The following is a 19664-nucleotide window of genomic DNA, read 5'->3' as shown; positions in this document are numbered from 1 at the left end:
CATGTCATCTGCAGACAGTGACAGCTTTATTTCTTCTTTTCCGATTTGGATTCCTTTGATTTCTTCTCTGATTGCTGTGGCTAAAACTTCCAAACCTATGTTAAATAATAGTGGTGAGAGTGGGCAACCTTGTCTTGTTCCTGATCTTAGTGGAAATGCTTTCAGTTTTCACCATTGAGGATGAAGTTGGCTGTGGGTTTGTCATACATGGCCTTTATTATGTTGTGCAAAGTTCCCTCTATGCCTACTTTCTGCAGGGTTTTTATCATAAATGGGTGTTAAATTTTGTCAAAAGCTTTCTCTGCATCTATTGAGTTGATCATATGGTTTTTCTCCTTCAGTTTGTTAATGTGGTGTATCACATTGATTGATTTGCGTATATTGAAGAGTCCTTGTATTCCTGGGATAAACCCCACTTGATCATGCTGTGTGATCCTTTTAATGTGCTGTTGGATTCTGTTTGCTAGTATTTTTTGAGGATTTTTGCATCTATGTTCATCAGTGATATTGGCCTGTAGTTTTCTTTCTTTGTGGCATCTTTGTCTGGTTTTGGTATCAGGGTGATTGTGGCCTCATAGAATGAGTTTGGGAGTGTTCCTCCCTCTGCTATATTTTGGAAGAGTTTGAGAAGGATGGGTGTTAGCTCTTCTCTAAATGTTTGATAGAATTCGCCTGTGAAGCTATCTGGTCCTGGGCTTTTGTTTGTTGGAAGATTTTTAAGCACAGTTTCAACTTCAGTGCTGTGATTGGTCTGTTCATATTTTCCTTTTCTTCCTGGTTCGGTCTCGGAAGGTTGTGCATTTCTAAGAATTTGTCCATTTCTTCCAGGTTGTCCATTTTATTGGCATATCGTTGCTTGTAGTAATCTCTCATGATCCTTTGTATTTCTGCAGTGTCAGTTGTTACTTCTCTTTTTTCATTTCTAATTCTATTGATTTGAGTCTTCTCCCTTTTTTTCTTGATAAGTCTGGCTAATGGTTTATCAATTTTGTTTATCTTCTCAAAGAACCAGCTTCTAGTTTTATTGATATTTGCTATCATTTCCTTCATTTCTTTTTCATTTATTTCTGATCTGATTTTTATGATTTCTTTCCTTCTAACTTTGGGGGGTTTTTTGTTCTTCTTTGTCTAATTGCTTTAGGTGTAAGGTTAGGTTGTTTATTTGAGATGTTGTTTGTTTCTTAAGGTAGGCTTGTATAGCTATAAACTTCCCTCTTAGAACTGCTTTTGCTGCATTCCATATGTTTGGGGTCGTCGTGTTTTAATTGTCATTTGTTTCTAGGTATTTTTTGAATTCCTCTTTGATTTCTTCAGTGATCTCTTGGTTATGAAGTAGTGTGTTGTTTAGCCTCCATATGTTTGTATTTCTTACAGATTTTCCCCTGTAATTGATATCTAGTCTCATAGCGTTGTGGTCGGAAAAGATACTTGATATGATTTCAGTTTTCTTAAATTTACCAAGGCTTGATTTGTGACCCAAGATGTGATCTCTCCTGGAGAGTATTCCATGAGCAGTTGAGAAGAATGTGTATTCTGTTGTTTTTGGATGGAATGTCCTGTAAATATCAATTAAGTCCGTCTTGTTTAATGTATCATTTGAAGCTTGTGTTTCCTTATTTATTTTCATTTTGGATGATCTGTCCATTGGTGAAAGTGGGGTGTTAAAGTCCCCTACTATGAATGTGTTACTGTTGACTTCCCCTTTTATGGCTCTTAGTATTTGCCTTATGTATTGAGGTGCTCCTATGTTGGGTGCAGAAATATTTACAATTGTTATATCTTCTTCTTGGATCGATCCCTTGATCATTATGTAGTGTCCTTCTTTGTCTCTTGTAATAGTCTGTGTTTTAAAGTCTGTTTTGTCTGATATGAGAATTGTAACTCCAACTTTCTTTTGATTTCCATTTGCATGGGATATCTTTTTCCATCCCCTCACTTTCAGTCTGTATGTGTCCCTAGGTCTGAAGTGGGTCTCTTGTAGACAGTATATATGCGGGTCTTGTTTTTGTATGCATTCAGCCAATCTATGTCTTTTGGTTGGAGCATTTAACCATTTACATATAAGGTAATTATCAATGTGTATGTTCCTGTTACCATTTTCTTAAGTGTTTTGGCTTTATTATTGTATGTCTTTTCCTTGTCTTTTTTTTCCTGCCTAGAGAAGTTTAACATTTGTTGTAAAGCTGGTTTGGTGGTGCTGAATTCTCTTAGCTTTTGCTTGTCTGTAAACCTTTAATTTCTCTGTCAAATCTGAATGAGATCCTTGCTGGGTACAGTAATCTTGTTTGTAGATTTTTCACTTTCATCACTGTAAATATGTCCTGCCACTCCCTTCTGGCTTACAGAGTTTCTGCTGAAAGATCAGCTTATGTTAACCTTATGGGGATTCCCTTATGTGTTACTTGTATTTTTTTCCCTTGCTGCTTTTAATATTTGTCCTTTGTATTTAATTTTTGATAGTTTGAATAATATGTGTCTTGGCATGTTTCTGCTTAGATTTATTATGTCTGGGACTCTCTGTGCTTCCTGGACTTGATTAACTATTTCCTTTCCCGTATTAGGGAAGTTTTCAACTATAATCTTTTCAAATATTTTCTCAGTCCCTTTCTTTTTCTCTTCTTCTTCTGTGACCCCTATAATTAGAATGTTGGTGTGTTTAATGTTGTCCCAGATGTGTCTGAGACTGTCCTCAATTCTTTTCATTCTTTTTTCTTTATTTTGCTCTGCAGTAGTTATTTCCACTATTTTATCTTCCAGGTCACTTATCCGTTCTTCTGCCTCAGTTATTCTGCTATTGATCCCTTCCAGAGAATTTTTAATTTCATTTATTGTGGTGTTCATCTCTGTTTGCTCTTTAGTTCTTCTAGGTCCTTGTTAAACGTTTCTTGTATTTTCTTCATTCTATTTCCAAGATTTTGGATCATCTTTACTATCATTATTTTGAATTCTTTCTCAGGTAGACTGCCTATTTCTTCATTTGTTAGGTCTGGTGGGTTTTTACCTTGCTCCATCATCTGCTATGTGTTTCTTTGTCTTCTCATTTTGCTTAACTTACTGTATTTGGGGTCTCCTTTTTGCAGGCTGCATGTTCGTAGTTCCCGTTGTTTTTGGTGTCTGTCCCCAGTGGCTAAAGTTGGTTCAGTGGGTTGTGTAGGCTTCCTGGTGGAGGGGACTAGTGCCTGTGTTCTGGTGGATGAGGATCTTGTCTTTCTGGTGGGCAGGTACACATCTGGTGGAGTGTTTTGGGGTGTCTGTGGCCTTATTATGATTTTAGGCAGCCTCTCTGCTAATGGGTAGGGTTGTGTTCCTGTCTTGCTAGTTGTTTGGCATAGGGTGTCCAGCACTGTAGCTTGCTGGTTGTTGAGTGAAGCTGGGTCTTGTTGTTGAGATGGAGATCTCTGGGAGATATTCACCATTTGATATTGTGTGGAGCTGGGAGGTCTCTTGTGGACCAGTGTCCTGAACTTGGCTCTCCTACCTCAGTGGCACAGCCCTGACACCTGGCTGGAGCACCAAGAGCCTTTCATCCACAGGGCTCAGAAGAAAAGGGAGAAAAAAAAGAAAGAAACAAGAAGATAAAATAAAATAAAATAGTCATTAAAATAAAAAATAATTATTAAGAAAAAAATGTTTTAAGTAAAAAAAAATGGACAGACAGAACCGTAGGACAAATGATAAAAGCAAAGCTAAACAGACAAAGTCACACACAGTTGCATATACATACACACTCAGAAAAAGAGATAAAGGGAAAAAATATATATATAGCATTGCTCCCAAAGTCCACCTCCTCAATTTGGGATGATTCGTTGTCTGTTCAGGCATTCCACAGATGCAGGGTACATCAAGTTGTTTGTGGAGATTTAATCCACTGCTCCTGAGGCTGCTGGGAGAGATTTCCCTTTCTCTTCTTTGTTCGCACAGCTCTGAGAGTTCAGTTTTGGATTTGGCCCTGCCTCTGTGTGTAGGTTGCCTGAGGGCGTCTGTTCTTCTCTCAGACAGGATGGGGTAAAAGGAGCAGCTGATTCGGGGACTCTGGCTCACTCAGGCCGGTGGGAGGGAGGGGTACGGATGCGGGGCGAGCCTGCAACGGCAGAGGCCGGCGTGACGTTGCACCAGCCTGAGGCGCGCCGTGCGTTCTCCCAGGGAAGTTGTCCCTGGATCCCGGGACCCTGGCAGTGGCGGGCTGCACAGGCTCCCATGAGGTGAGGTGTGGATAATGACCTGTGCTCGCACACAGGCTTCTTGGTGGCGGCAGCAGCAGCCTTAGCATCTCGTGCCCGTCTCTGGGGTCTGCACTTTTAGCCGCGGCTTGCGCCCGTCTCTGGAGCTCATTTAGGTGGCGCTCTGAATCCCCTCTCCTCGCGCACCAGGAAACAATGGTCTCTTGCCTCTTAGGCAGGTCCAGACTTTTTCCCGGACTCCCTCCCGGCTAGCCGTGGTGTACTAACCCCCTTACGGCTGTGTTCATGCAGCCAACCCCAGTCCTCTCCCTGTGCTCCGACCCTGAGCCTCAGCTCCCAGCCCCGCCCGCCCCTGCGGGTGAGCAGACAAGCCTCTCGGACTGGTGAGTGCCGGTCGGCACCGATCCTCTGTTGGGAATCTCTCCGCTTTGCCCTCCGCACCCCTGTTCCTGTGCTCTCCTCCATGGCTCTGAAGCTCCCCCCCTCTACCTAGTGTGTGGAAACCTTTCCTCCTTCACAGCTCCCTCCCACTGGTGCAGGTTCATCCCGGTTCTTTGTCTCTGTTTATTCTTTTTTCTTTTGCCCTACCCAGGTACGTGGGGAGTTTCTTGCCTTTTGGGAGGTCTGAGGTCTTCTGCCAGCGTTCAGTCGGTGTTCTGTAGGAGCAGTTCCACGTGTAGATGTATTTCTGATGTATCTGTGGGGAGGAAGGTGATCTCTGCGTCTGACTCTTCCGCCATTTTGAAGCTCCCTGGGTGTTTTGTTGTTGTTGTTTTTTGCGGTACGCGGGCCTCTCGCTGTTGTGGCCTCTCCCGTTGCGGAGCACAGGCTCCGGACTCGCAGGCTTAGCGGCCATGGCTCACAGGCCCAGCAGCTCTGCGGCATGTGGGATCTTCCCGGACCGGGGCATGAACCCACATCCCCTGCATCGGCAGGCGGATTCTCAACCACTGCGCCACCAGGGAAGCCGTCCCTGGATGTTTTTAAATGATGAGATTTATCATCTAAATCATTCTGATGTCACTTTAAGAATGGATTGAAGCGTGACAATAAGGAGGACAGTTTTAGGAAGCTATTGAAGTTGTCTTGGCAAAATAGAGTACCATGGATTAGGGTGGTTGTAGACAAGGTTGTGAGAAGGAAATAGACTGGAAGGATCTTTAGGAAGAGTGGCCACCAGACTTGGTAATGTTTTACATGGGAAGATATGAAGAATTATTCCTAGTTCCTGGCTCTTTTAGTTAGATGGAAGGTGGTGCCGTTTGTTGAGCTAAGGGATGCTGAAAAGGACTAGGCTTTACCCTCATGACCAGTTCACGAGTGTCAGATCCTCGAGGTATGTTGTCTCAGTTAATCCTCACAAGGTATTGAGGTCGATGGTGTGATCCCTCGTTTGTAATAGCTGTTATTCACTCAAGATCACATGGTCATTAGCATTTTGGCACAGCTAGGTTTTGACTCCATGTCTTTCTGACTTCAAAGTCTATTCTTCTTCTTCTATGTTAACAACTAGTTCTACATACCATGAGTAAAAGAATCAGTCTTATCTTGGTCACCGTAAGAGTTCTTAGTTGCAAGCAATAGAAAGCTGATTTAAGTAGAAAGGAATTTACTGAAAGGATATTGGGTAGCTCACCGAGTCTGGGAGAAGGCTGCCCATAACCATCTTCAGAAAATAGACTGGAACAAGGGAGGCTCAGCAGCTGCTAGGACCACATCCAGACTTACACCATCGAGTAAGTCTGGTGACTTCATGCAATTTCTGAACACCAGACACAGTTGCTCCGATTGGAAGGTCATTTAGTTGATGCCCATTCCCTAGCAGAATGGATTCTCTATCCCCACTTTCTTGCAGTACTGACTCTGCATTCATAGTTCTGGTTGATCCTAGATTATGTGTCCATTCTCTAGCAGAAAGGAAGGCTGGAAAAGAAATTGTCTACAGAAGCAAGAAGCTTTATCGGGAGGCAGGTTCATAAGGTGGAAGATGTCTTAAATGTAGGAAGAGGGCTAAGATGTCAGGCAACCCCCAAACTGACAACTGATCACAGATGACCATGATGCAGTTTTTAAAACTCACACAGGTCCAGGTTGAGAACGTGGGGTGACTTAAATAAGAGTGTAGAGAGGGGTAAGAGTTGGGGAGGGGAGGACGGGCTGACCGAAGGTGTTGAGATTTGGCTTTTGGCTCTCTGACCCCTGTGATTTAGCATTCCCCGGGGAGCTCCTGGTGACCCTGGCTGTCTGTCTCCGTCCTTGGCTCTTTCTCCTTCGTGAGAACTAAGCGTCTAGGGCCTAGAAATAGAATCAGTCACCATGTTTGGAGTTAGGGGTCGGGGTAGGGGCATGTATTAAATGAAAGAAATAGGTTTGACAAGTGTTTAACAAGATGACAAGGTAGACATGGCGTGTACTTTCTTAGGATTGGTCAAAGATACAGTTTCTTAGAGAACGTTGACTCAGTAAGGATGTTATCAAATACGTTATATGTACTCATAGGTTTTGCTTTTCATAAGGCAGAAAGGATGTACCTGGGAAAGATAGAGTGATGATTGGGACGCCCCTCTCCGCTTTCCTTGTTTTTCAAAGCACATCTACCAATCAGATGGTGATATTTATTCTCAGAGTTTATGGCTACTGCATTTATTCTGATCCCCAGGCTTATCCATTATCTTAGAATATTTATACATTATATTTTATAGGATGGGTGTAGAATTTTAAAGGCTTATTTACATGTTTACTGTTAGATTAATGACTAACAGATAAAAATAGTTTAAACTCATTCCTCCACCCTTGGTTGTTAAGATCATATTCACTTTTTGGTAAAGATTTATTAAGAAATAGCAGAATGTATACTGTAGACTTAGAATATTTCAAATAGAAGTTGGCAGCCACATATTGAATTAAGGACATGTGCATGGTAGGAGTTAGAGTAAATTCTAATTTGAATGATTAAATGAATGAGATAGGCCACCAGTCACATAAATATACTTTAATTATGGCATGACGTAACATCCTGATTTTAATGTCTACAGATATGCATATGGTATGCTTCTGTGACATTTTCTTATGTAAAATTTATTCAGTGTCTTTTCTTTTTAAAGGTGCTAGTACTTGGAAACAAGAGAGATCTTCCTAATGCTTTGGATGAGAAACAGCTAATTGAAAAAATGTATGTCTTAAGAATGAATGATGGTTTTTTAAAAATAATTTGGTTCTGAATTATACTGTTTTGCTCACTGCTTTGTTTAGCATTGCTGTATTATTCAGTAATGATCATAGTCAGATTTTGGAGTACATAAACTTGACATACTAGAAAAGTGAACCCGTAAATTTTTTTTTCCCCTTAAACATTGTTTTTTTAATGAATGAATGAATTAATTTTTGGCTGCATTGGTTCTTTGTTGTGGTGCACAGGCTTCTCATTGCAGTGGCTTCTCTTGTTGTGGAGCACGGGTTCTAGGCGTGCGGGCTTCAGTAGTTGTGGCACATGGGTTCAGTAGTTGTGGCACACGGGCTTAGTTGCTCCATGGCATGTGGGATCTTCCCAGAACAGGGCTTGAACCCTTGTCCCCTGCATTGGCAGGTGGATTCTTAATCCCTGCGCCACCTGGGAAGTCCCCGTAAAATTTTAGTATCAGTAAAATAATTTCTTCTGTATAGTAATTCAAAAAACAAGCAAAATTGAGCAGTGAGTGAAAAGATGACAGTTGTTTTAAGCACAGACTTATTTTCTTAATTCTGCTTTTTATAGGAATCTGTCTGCTATTCAGGATAGAGAAATTTGCTGCTATTCAATTTCTTGCAAAGAAAAGGATAATATAGGTAAGAAATGACTGGTGTTTGTGGAAGAAGTGGGTATCATTAGGAGGGATGTCTCATGCTTTTTACTGTTTATTATCTCCATTTCTGTTTAAGTGATTTCCCTTATAAAGTACTATTGCTTTTGTCTCAGGAAAAAGAGTACACATTATACCTTTTGACAACAAATATAATATCCTGAATCTGCTCCACGCTATTTAAAGAAGTAAATGCAAAAGACACACGAAGTTAAGCATTATGTGATATCAATTTATTGTATTAATTTTTGCAGAGCTAGTGTCCAGCTGTGCATTATAACAGGATGATGTTTTTGAAATAAGACTTTACAAAAATTGGTCTATAGGCATTATTATGATTTTGCATGTGTCAAAATCAAAATATATTACTGCAATATGTTAGCTGTCTAAAGGATAAGCCCAGAATACCCTTTATCTACTTAATGTCTGTATTAATTTCCTAGGACTGCCATAGCAAAGTACCAGTCCTGCTTAGCTGCCTTGTCCTGTCAATCTAAGTGCCTTTCCTGGCTATTCTCGGCCACTGTAGCTTCAGTTGCCACCTCTACGATGCTGTCTTGCCAGTCTCCATCTTTTCCTCAGATCTGTACAGATGAAACTACCTGCTGGACATCTCCATGTGCTACCTTCTCCATCTCAAACTTGGTGTGCCTACTGCCGAATTCTTAGTCTTTTTTTCTCAAGCCTGTTCTTCCTTTAGCTACTGTTAGTCAGCAGCTCCATGACACACACACTTATTCAGGCCAGAAGATTCTTTCTCACCCCCTGCATTTGCTCAGTCCTGTTAGGTTCTGTATTTTGAACATGCTCCTCATTTTATTCCTCTCCATTCCTACAGCACTTGATTTGCTTCAGGCCTTCGGCCCTTTCCTGTTCCTGTTGTGATAGTCTCTATAATGGCAGCCTTCCAAGTTGCCCTCCTCGGTTGCCATTGTTGAACTTACTACAGTAAACTTAACAGTTTACAATAAACAGTATGGTTTCCCTGCTCAACATTCTCCAATGACTTCCTGTTGACTTGAGAATAAAATCCAAACTTCTGAGCATCTTAGAATGGCACACAAGGTTACCTGGCTCCCTCTAGGCCTGTGGTTCTCAACTGAAAACAGCTGAGCTCCACAGGGGACATTTGGAGATAATCTGGAGCCACTACTTGTCACAGCTGAGGATGGGGGGGTGGTGATAATGGCTTCTTGTGGTCAAGGTTATAGATGTTGCAGAATATTGTACTATGCACAGCAAAGAATTATCCAGCCCCAAATGTGAAAAGGGTGAGCTTGAGAACCCCTGCTCTAGCCGTAGCAATGAGTGGCACCCCCGCTTACCCATCCCTGTGCTTCAGCCACATCTTATCGCTTGTAATCCAGCCAGAGCTCCACATAGTTTCATGCCTCTGCTTATGCTATGCGTTTTGCTCTTTCTTTTGCCTGGAATTCTGTGGAGGCTGTCCTCCAAACCCAGACGACTACCTGCATGTTTTCCAGCATACTGAAAGCTCCTCGAGGGTGGAGAGTGGTTTTCCCATCTCTTTGCATCCTGGAGCTTCACACACAATACCTGATCTTACAGGCAATCAGTAAACTTTTGAATGAATAAAGGAAGGCACAAGCTGTTCTGTACACAATTTAGCTTTTAAATTGGAGACTCTTCAGTCTCTCGTGTTTCCAGATTAACCTCTTGAAGGTCAGGGAGTGAAGAATAGTAGGATAGATACAGATATCTATATAACTATAGTAGTATAGAGGCAGAAAAGAAGAGGGCAGGCCCAGGATATGCTTTGAAATAGCTGCGTTTTAAATATTCTCTGATACTTAGTTTCTTAACTTTGGCATCGTAACATCTTCACTTTTTTCCCCTCCATCTTTAGATATCACACTTCAGTGGCTTATTCAACATTCAAAATCTAGAAGAAGCTGAAGCATCTCCTGAAGTCTTCCAGTCCTTCCTGGCTACAATCCTAGAATTATTGTCCGTTCCTCTGAAGTACTTCCCAGAATATGGTCCTTCCTAAACCCAAGAAATTGCCTTTTTCAGAGTTTATTTCTCATGTGCACTGCTGAAGATGTGTATCCTTAATCCTTCATAAAGAATCAGCTAGAGTTGTCATGATAAAGTCAGCACATAAAAAGGCTTCTTATACATACTTGTCTTAAACAGTGTGTAGAGCTTTTTTAAAAAAAAACACACTTTTGACCATCTTAAATCAAGAAAAATGGCATATTTCTGTTCTGGTCTTTCTGGGCCAGGTTTTTATATTGGTTTTCGGTAAATGTCTGTCTACAATATTTCATTATAGAGTCCAGTAGCTTAATACTGATACTGACTTGATACAGCATGAAGTTTCTAGTGCCACACACAGTATTTAGAAAACCTTTAGCCTGACTCGTGGGATAGAAACAAAATGTTTGCATATCTCACAAATGCATGTGAAATGTATAATTACACCTTAGGAATTTCAGAAATGGTCTGCAGAGAGTGAATAGAGGCACCAGATCTATGTTGTTGTTCCTTCTTTACACTGGCGAGATCTTGGGCGATGAATTTTAAACACATTCTGCCTTCTGAGAGTTCTTCTCCAGATAGCAGTTGGGGGTATGGGAGGAACTGAGGCATGCTGTTTTGTATCTGTCCAGATCATTACTTCTATATTTTTTCTTTTCTTTTTCCTGGTTCAACACACTTTTTTAAGGGGTTGGGAATTGAAGATTTTCTCAAAAGCTTTCATGAATTTAGAGCATTCCAGCCAATATAATAAACGTGTTAAGAATGTCAGACTGTTCAAAACACCTGTCTGTTCTCTCTCCAGCCACTAAGCCAGCGCTGCTGCGTGACACTCCGACTCTTGACTTTTTATATTCAGTCATAAAGTTGACTTTCAGCACAATAGATACTTATAAACAAATTACAATTCTTATTTTTCTCTCTTATCAATGTAAGGTTTGGCACTCTGTTGTCTGGTGCCACTAGACATCTTGTTTATTGTGACAACTCTAGACCTGCCTGCTTTATCTGATGTAATCATGCACAACGGCTTCAGGTTGTTGAATAATCACACAGAGGTGAGGAAGTGATGCTGTCTGTCGTTTGCTTCTATGATACAGAGATGTATAAAACTTACCTGAACATGTTTTGTAGTTTAGTGATCTCCATGCACATAAAGGGACATATTAAAACTGGAGCACTTGTAAATTGTTACGTAGCCCACTGTAGTAGATAAAACCCTATGGTACACTTGCTTATGTGTTGCCTCACACTATGTGTGACTTTGTTTCTTTTGTTATGCAGCACTCATGTAGACAGTGCATTTCCAAACATGTTGAGCACTCAAAGTGCAGTCAACAGTAAGTTCTTTTAATGATATCAGTTTTAATTTATAGACTGCCATGGCCTTAATGATATTCTGTACAAAATACTGCACCGTGTTGCACAGACACTATTTGCTTTTCTCCATTCACGTTTTTATGAGTAGAATCTTGGCTTTAAAAATTCTGTTCTTATTCTTTGAAGCATGTTGCATACTTCCCTGATGGGATGGATGGTTCTGTAAATGAAGGGATATTTAAACTTGCTACTGTACTTCAACACCATTAATGGTCACTGTGAACCATTACAAAGAATGTGGCAATTTGCTTGTGCCTAAAAGGAGGAATCAGAACTAGAATGTGTGACTCTGTGGGGACTGCGTAGGTTCATTAATTGACCTACAGCTAAACCGTAATGTGTTTGTGTGTCTGTTCATTGCTTCCAGGGTTTCAAGACATCCAGACACTACTACCAACATTTTCCTGTGCATTAACCTCTGCATGTGGAACCTAACAGTTACTGAACTTTGTAAATATGTGAATTTTTTTATTTAGGTGGATGCGTTTTTTGTCTGTTTACTGCTCTTCTCAGCTTTATTCAATAAACTTGCATTTTGAGGGTTGTATTGACGGTTTTAACTTAAAATGTCCATCATGCTGGAAGGTGCTGACTTTTTTGGAAATGGGTGGAAAGAAGGTTACCATGAGCAGGGTCTGTAGACCATGTGCTAGAAAGAAATCAGCTCAGCTCTTAAAGAATTGGGTCTGTGAGCTAGTTAAAATAGAAACAAACTTTTAAATATCCACAGAATTGACCTTGCGATGGGGCGAAGGGTGGGGTGGAGGAAATGCTACTACTTGTAAGCTGTCATAATACACCAAATTTAGGACTTTTTAAAAATAAGTATTGAGTTAGTTAAGCATTTTGTAATCTGGTTTTAAAAATCATAACAAAACTATTAATAAACTGAAATTACAAGATATGTCTACTTGCTGACTTCAGTTCCAGAATGAAAAGATTTAAAGTATCAAGCCTGGTAGTTTTTCCCAGAGAGGCACACTTTTAAAGTAAAACATTTGACCTGTTTTGTATAGTATGTTATCTTTTGCACTATAGAAGTGAACGTTTATCCCATCAAAGCTCTTGGGGAAACGATTTTATGTATTTTTACTCAGAGAAGTTCAACTCGGCTCTTCCTCCGTATGCACACCGTCCTTCTGTGCAGCCATATTGTGTTGGTCAGTTGGATGTGTGATCTTGCACTTCTAGGGTAGAAGTACTTGGGTATCAGGTTTAAATTCTTTTATTGAATCAGTGGAGCCATTTAGTCAAGCTATCAGTTTGCTTGTTTTCTCAATAGCTTCCTATAAAGAGATTTTCGAAAGAGGAGTGTGTTGAGGGCATGGCTGGGGAGAGGATATACGTTTAGCTTGCTTCACCCTGCTTCTGAGTCTTATGTTTGCTTTCAAAAATTGAGACTTCTAAAATTAGTTCCTTTGGGGACTTCCTGGTGGTCCAGTGATTAAGACTTCGCCTTCCAATGCAGGGGGTGAGGTTCGATCCTTGGTCGGGGAGCTAAGGTCCCATATGCCTCGCTGCCAAAAAACCAAAACATAAAACAGAAGCAATGGTGTAACAAATTCAATAAAGACTTTAAAAATGATCCACATCAGGGCTTCCCTGGTAGCGCAGTGGTTAAGAATCCGCCTGCCAATGCAGGGGACACGGGTTCGAGCCCTGGTCCGGGAATCTCACGTGTCGCGGAGCAACTAAGCCCATGCGCCACAACCACTGAGCCTGCACTCTGGAGCCCGCGATCCACAACTACTGAAGCCCACGTGCCACAACTGCCAAGGCCCGCGCACCTAGAGCCCGTGCTCCGCAATGGAGAGGCCACTGTAATGAGAAGCCCGCACGCCACAATGAAGAGTAGCCCCCACTCGCCGCAACTAGAGAAAGCCTGCGCGCAGCAATGAAGACCCAACGCAGCCATAAATTAAAAAGATAAAAAGTTCCACGTCAAAAAAAAAAAATCTTAATAAAGTAAAATTAGTCCCTTCGATTCTGTCAAGTAAATTGGGTGTGTTGGACTGTGTCTGCTTTTGTGTTTATTGTTTTTGACTGAGGAACTAATTGCCTTGTGTATTCTATTCATGCAGGATCCAGTTACCCTGAAATCTTGTTGCTTTGGTAATTCCAACCTCTTCAGGGGTTGGCGGATTGAGAACTGGAGCAGCTAATTTACTGTAGCCAGAACCATATCTGTAATATCCAATTGGCTGAATTCTGTTCTCTAAAAAATGTGCCATTGGGGGAGCCACCATGTTCAGTACGTGAAATATTTTCATTTTGTTAGAAAGTTTAAAGGTTGTACCCTCAGCAGCATGTATATCAGTGAAGATACTTGAAAAGGAAGACAGTTAAAGCAAACACTAGGCTTGCCCGTCTTCCCTTCAGCTTGCAGTTCTACAAATGTACAACCCAGGGCAGGTGCTTCCTGTTGATTAGTAAATATCCTCCACACAATTTCTGTTTAAAATTCAGCTATTAATAAAAGTGGGTACTTTTGTAATTGCCGCCTCTTGAATGTTCTTAGGGAAACAGAAGCAAGTCATTGACATGCTAGACAGACTCAGTGGAAAGTTCCTTAATCTGAGCAACAGCAGTAGTCATTCATTCTTCCATCTCATTAACAAGCTCTCTCTGTGTGAGGTAATTCTATTTTAAAATCCCAAGGTAGCTGGTGATTTAGGTAATGCACATTTCCTGGCAGGAATCGGGAGGGGGAGGGGACCTTAGCCTCATTTTACTGGGGCTTGCAGGTCTTGCATTCATAAAAGGGTTGTGGTGGGGAAAGAATTGTCAGCTTAAAATGCTCACTTGGTTCTGTCAGGAGTGCTGGATCGGCATTTAAGAGAATGAATTCTTTGCTGTTAACTGATTGTGTGACCGTGGTGAGTTGCTAAACCCCCTCTGGCTCCGTAGTTTTCCATTCTGCAAAATGAAGAGTAGAGGATTTCTAATATTATTTCTCCTACTCACAGGCTGTGTGGTTCTAACAGCCTAGAGATTTGGCTGGTGGTGAAACAGAAAGCAGGGAAGAGAGTTGAAAAAGCCCACTGCTCCTAGTGTCTGTCCTAGTGATTGTGTTAGTGTTGCGTGTGTTCCTTCTGCTTGAAAATAATCCTGAAACCACAGAAATGTTTACATTTTGTAACTTTTAACATAGTTAAGGGCTGGAGATCACAGACATTTTACAGAATGATGTAATAACATATTTTGTTCGAAGGAAATGCTGTAACCACACGGGCTTATACTTTGAAAGCCATTTAAAAATTTTAAAGCATTTCTCCCAGACTGCAGAAAAACGTGTATTCTGGTATACAATGTGGAAAAATATAAACCACAGATATACTACCAATTTGGGGGCAAATGTTTAGAGTGAGTGTTTCAACACTTTATAACTGCTGTGTTGCTGAGTTCTGCTAAAATTTATTTAGAGCTTGGAGAAACGGGGGGCAGTTAGAAAATAGTCCTTAAAATAGCAAGTGGGGGGGAATCCCCCAACAAAATCAATACGTTCCCTTTTGAACATGGGAAATAGAACATCAACAGATTGCTAATTATAGTATGTCTCCAACCAGCTCTTATATAATCCACAGCTTTGGCCTACCCTCAGTTTTGTACAATTTGTATCACATAATGTACAACCTTGTTTCTACATTTTCAGAGTCCATCTTTTGTTTGTTTTCAGTACGCGGGCCTCTCACTGTTGTGGCCTCTCCCGTTGCGGAGCACAGGCTCCGGACACGCAGGCTCAGCGGCCATGGCTCACGGGCCCAGCCGCTCCATGGCATGTGGGATCTTCTCGGACCGGGTCACGAACCCGCGTCCCCTGCATTGGCAGGCGGATTCCCAACCACTGCGCCACCAGGGAAGCCCCAGAGTCCATCATTTTTATCTACTGTTACCCAATACATGAATTAGATGACTCCTTTTTCTATTTGTATCATACCCTAAAGAAAAATTGTCATACCATGAGCCAATTTATGAAATTACTAGCTCTCCTCTCCCTTCAAAGAAGGGTTAGGAACTTATTCCTACTTTTTCTGGGCGCGTCAGTAACTTAAGGGCTGGGGCATGGCACATGAATGGTGATGAAAATCAGTTCTCGATGGAAAGTTGCAGTGTTTGATTTAGTGGTATAGTAGTTGGAACACGTGGGCAAGCGACTTCCCTGGTGGTGCAGTGGTTATGAATCCGCCTGCCAATGCAGGGAACATGGGTTCGATCCCTGGTCCGGGAAGATCCCACATGCCGCGGAGCAACTAAGGCCGTGTGCCACAACTACTGAGCCTGTGCTCCAGAGCCTGCGAGCCACAACTACTGAAGCCAGTGTACCTAGAGCCTGTGCTCTGCAACAAAGAGAAGCCACCGCCATGAGAAGGCCGTGCACCGCAATGAAGAGTAGCCCCCGCTTGCTGCAACTAGAGAAAGGCCGCGCACAACAACGAAGACCCAGCACAGCCAAAACTAAATAACTTTATTTAAAAAAATAAAAGTGTGGGCCAGAAAGCTCATCATATTTTCTCCAAGTTCCATTTGTTTTTTGAATAAGTTGATTTTTCATATGTATGTTACATGTTTCAAAAATTGAAAATACATAAAAAGACGTAGGAACTCTTGATCCCACCCATGACTGAGTAACCACTCTTCCACTACCACCTGGTCTTACAGGTCACCCTTACATCAATTTCTTATTTATCTTTCTAGTGTTTTATACAAAATACAGGAAACAAGTAGAAATATATACTTTTTTAAAAGTCTCTTGTATAGGAGGTATTTGAACATAGCTTTTTTCCATTTGCTATGTACGAGTGATATTTCCACAGCCCTATGTAGAGAATTCCTCATTTTCTTTGACAGTAGTATGGTTCCCATTTCACTGTGTGTGGTTTTCACTGTCTGGTTTCCGTAATTTATTTAACTGGTCCTTATTGATAGACATTTGGGTTGTTTATATAACCTTTTGCTTTTTTTTTCCCTTTTACATTTATTTATTTATTTATGGCTGCGTTGGGTCTTCGTTGCTCTGCGCAGGCTTTCTCTAGTTGGGGCGAGCAGGGGCTACTGTTCATTGTGGTGCGCGGCCTTCTCATGGCGGTGGCTTATCTTGTTGCGGAGCACGGGCTCTAGGCGCACGGGCTTCAGCAGTTGTGGCTTGCGGGCTCTAGAGCGCAGGCTCAGTAGTTGTGGCGCACGGGCCTAGTTGCTCCGCGGCATGTGGGATCTCTCCGGACCAGGGCTCGGACCCATGTTCCCTGCATTGGCAGGCGGATTCCCAACCACTGTGCCACCAGGGAAGCCCCCATAACTTCTTAGAGTAGAAAAATCCCTCCTTTTTATAGACTAGTCCCGATATTTAATATAGGAAGCTCTGGGACTACCCTTTAGGGTCATCAAAGGGCCAGAGTGGGCTTCCCTGGTGGCGCAGTGGTTGAGAGTCCGCCTGCCGATGCAGGGGACACGGGTTCGTGCCCCGCTCCGGGAAGATCCCACATGCCGCGGAGCGGCTGGGCCCGTGAGCCATGGCCGCTGAGCCTGCGCGTCCGGAGCCTGTGCTCCGCAACGGGAGAGGCCACAGCGGTGAGAGGCCCATGTACCTACAAAAAAAAAAAAAGAAAGAAGGCCAGAGCTTTTTTTTCTGGCTTTGCAGTTTTAGGAAACTAGTGCGTTGATTCACCCCCTCAGCCTCACAAAACTGATCCCCAAAACTGTAATGTCTATTTATTTACAGTGGAGGATATCTTTAAAGGCACTGAAATAGAGGTAAGCAGTCATCTCCTTCAACTATCAAAGTAAGAGGGTGATTGAATTAGGATGACCTTTTGGGACGTAACCCAAATCACACAGATTTAGGACCTTGATGTGTGGAAGCTGGAACAGGTTAAGTTAAATAGAACTGGAATTAGACGAGGATTCAAAGCTTTTTCAACTGTTCTTAGACTGTGGTAACTTTTAGCCCTTGTCCTATTTTATGCTCGGTTGACTTAGACACATTTTTCTCCTAAAATAGTGCTTTGAAAATTGTAGGGGCTTAGTTATTTAATTCATCCAACAGACCTCCGCCTTATATGTTCCAGGTACTTTTACTAGTTGCTGGTCTTAACACAGAGTAGATGAGTAGTAATAATAGGCCTCACCATGTATGTGGCACTGTTGTAGGTATACTATATACAATAAAGAATTTAACTCTCACAACCGTATGTGGTAAGTACTGTTTTTATCACCCTCATTTTACAGATCAGAAAACAGGTCCTGAAAAGTAACTTCCCAAGGTTGCTCAGAGGGCAGCGCTAAGATATGAACACCTGGCAGCTGGACTTCTGAGTCTGGGTTCGTAGCTGTTATCTCTTTGGCGTCACCCATTTTTACCACGGCGCATTTCAGTGTTCTTTTTAATCAGTCCCCTGATGCTTTTGTGAGCTTATGTGTGGAAGAACCTATCACAAAACAGTCTCTTAAGGAGTTGATTTTTAAGGTTGGGTTTTCTAGTTAGATACGGGTGTTGTTCCAGTCTTAGCCACATTTACCTTCAGGGGAGTCTGGTCTAATCTAAAGGGCTAGCACAAGATTTTCGTTGTTGTTGAGTTTAATTCGAGAAGGAGATATTTTCTGAACCTGGCCCCTAAATCCTAGGCTGTGCCTTGCAGGACACTAGTGTCAGCATTGTTGCTTTGGGAAGAATAGAGAAGGACCAGTCTTTCTTTGCTTTGAGGGCCAGCTAGTTACAGTAAATTTCTGGGACTAAAGTGTGAGAAAGCAGGGCAGTAGCGCTTTTTCTGCCTAGAGCCAACTAGCTTGGAGGACTTGAGACCCGCAACCTGACTTCTTCCCTTATGGTTTATGGAACAGAGCATATAAGGTTTTCTGCGAAGGTTAAATGAGTACACTTGAAAGTAGTTTGAAACTCGCCAGACATATACAGTTGGCAGGTATTGTCAGTTTGACCATGAAAACATCTTTCAAAAGTTAGATGGTTTTCTCTGGTTACGAAAAAAGATTTGTTTTTATTAGACCTTGTCTCTAATGTGAAAACAGGAGCTATTATCAATGTGGTCTGTAGTTGACTGTGGTGAGTTAAGATTTGCAGTAAAATAACTTAGGGAGGAAACATACAACGTGGTCCTTAATATTCACATTCAGTTTGCAAGTTCCAAGAAGGCGGATCCGAAAGTTGAGGATCAAGCGCTGGTGTTGGACTTTCAGCAGGGTCCCTAGGTGCCTTTCACAGAGGAAAAGAATCTATAGGCAGAAGACCCACGCTCCAACTCTTTACACTCTTTTCAGTGCTTGGGCAGGCCTATCTCAGGATTTTGGACAGGAATACGGCTCAGCCAACAAAAAGGGCCTTCCTATGTGCCCGCTACCTTGTGTTAAGAGTCAAATGTTTCTTTGGGTTCCTTCTCAGTCCCCATTATACCTCCTCTGTGTTGCTAAAAGTCCTCTGACTCTGAGAATGTGATGAGTGCCACGTGACAACTTTATCATCCTTAATCACTCCCTTGGTCACTCAGCCAATGTCTGATTTGGCCACCCGTCAGGCCTTGCTTCCCAAGCACATGGTCTAAGCTTATGGAGGGCAAACCCTAGCAGACATTTTCAAATGCAGCAAAAGCAAAAGAAAACAAAACCCCTCAACTGCTCAGTCATCGCGTGAAAGCAGTAGACCTTCCGAGCTGACATTTGCCACCTTATTAATTATGGGAAGCAGATACAGAGGGGTAAAGTGACCAGGAATCTAGCCCACACCTCAAAGAATAGGTCACTGCTACACTGTACAGGAGAGATGGTGGCAGTGGGAGGGGCAGGAGGGGACATGATTAAATAGATCTAGTAAAAATACTTCGGTGGTGGCAGCGGCAGCCTTCACTCCTACCGCTGTATCTTTTTTAAAAAAGATCCTATTTCCGAGACAAAGGCAATGTAACCTAACTCAATATTTCCTGAGATTGCCGGATGCTAAGAATTGCTCAAGAACACTTGTTATACACACATTCTCGGGACACTTCATTGGAGTTCGATAGGTCTAGGACAGGACCTGGGAACAATCACCGTGAGCAATTCTTCCAAGTTAGGGTGTTTCAATAAAGAAAGTGTTAAAAGACTACAAATTAGGATGTTTTAACAAAAAGAATTCAGGATACCATTTTGTGCAGTCTTAAGCTTAAGGATAGTATCACCCCTACCACATAACATTCTCTACCACATAACAGACAAATTAAAAATCCTGTCCTACAGAAATGTCCTTTTTCCTCCTCGTTCCTTACGTCTTTTATCT

The 19664-nt window shown here is 42.0% G+C and overlaps 1 protein-coding gene across 1 annotated transcript in view; it reads left to right on the top strand.

Annotated features, from left to right (window-relative positions):
- The window catches only part of ARL8B (ADP ribosylation factor like GTPase 8B), a 65275-nt gene extending 54328 nt beyond the window's left edge, over positions 1–10947 (top strand). The window contains exons 5-7 of the mRNA XM_065885055.1: positions 7286–7353; positions 7936–8006; positions 9888–10947. Coding sequence (XP_065741127.1) covers positions 7286–7353; positions 7936–8006; positions 9888–9937 — 189 coding nt within the window. The 3' untranslated portion in view covers positions 9938–10947. The remainder of the gene's footprint in view (positions 1–7285; positions 7354–7935; positions 8007–9887) is intronic.
- Positions 10948–19664: the final 8717 nt, after the last annotated feature.

Source organism: Phocoena phocoena, chromosome 10, assembly GCF_963924675.1.
Source record: "Phocoena phocoena chromosome 10, mPhoPho1.1, whole genome shotgun sequence".
Lineage (NCBI taxonomy): Eukaryota > Metazoa > Chordata > Mammalia > Artiodactyla > Phocoenidae > Phocoena > Phocoena phocoena.
The sequence above is the reverse complement of the archived record's forward strand: the minus strand, read 5'-3'. Positions and strand labels throughout refer to the sequence as shown.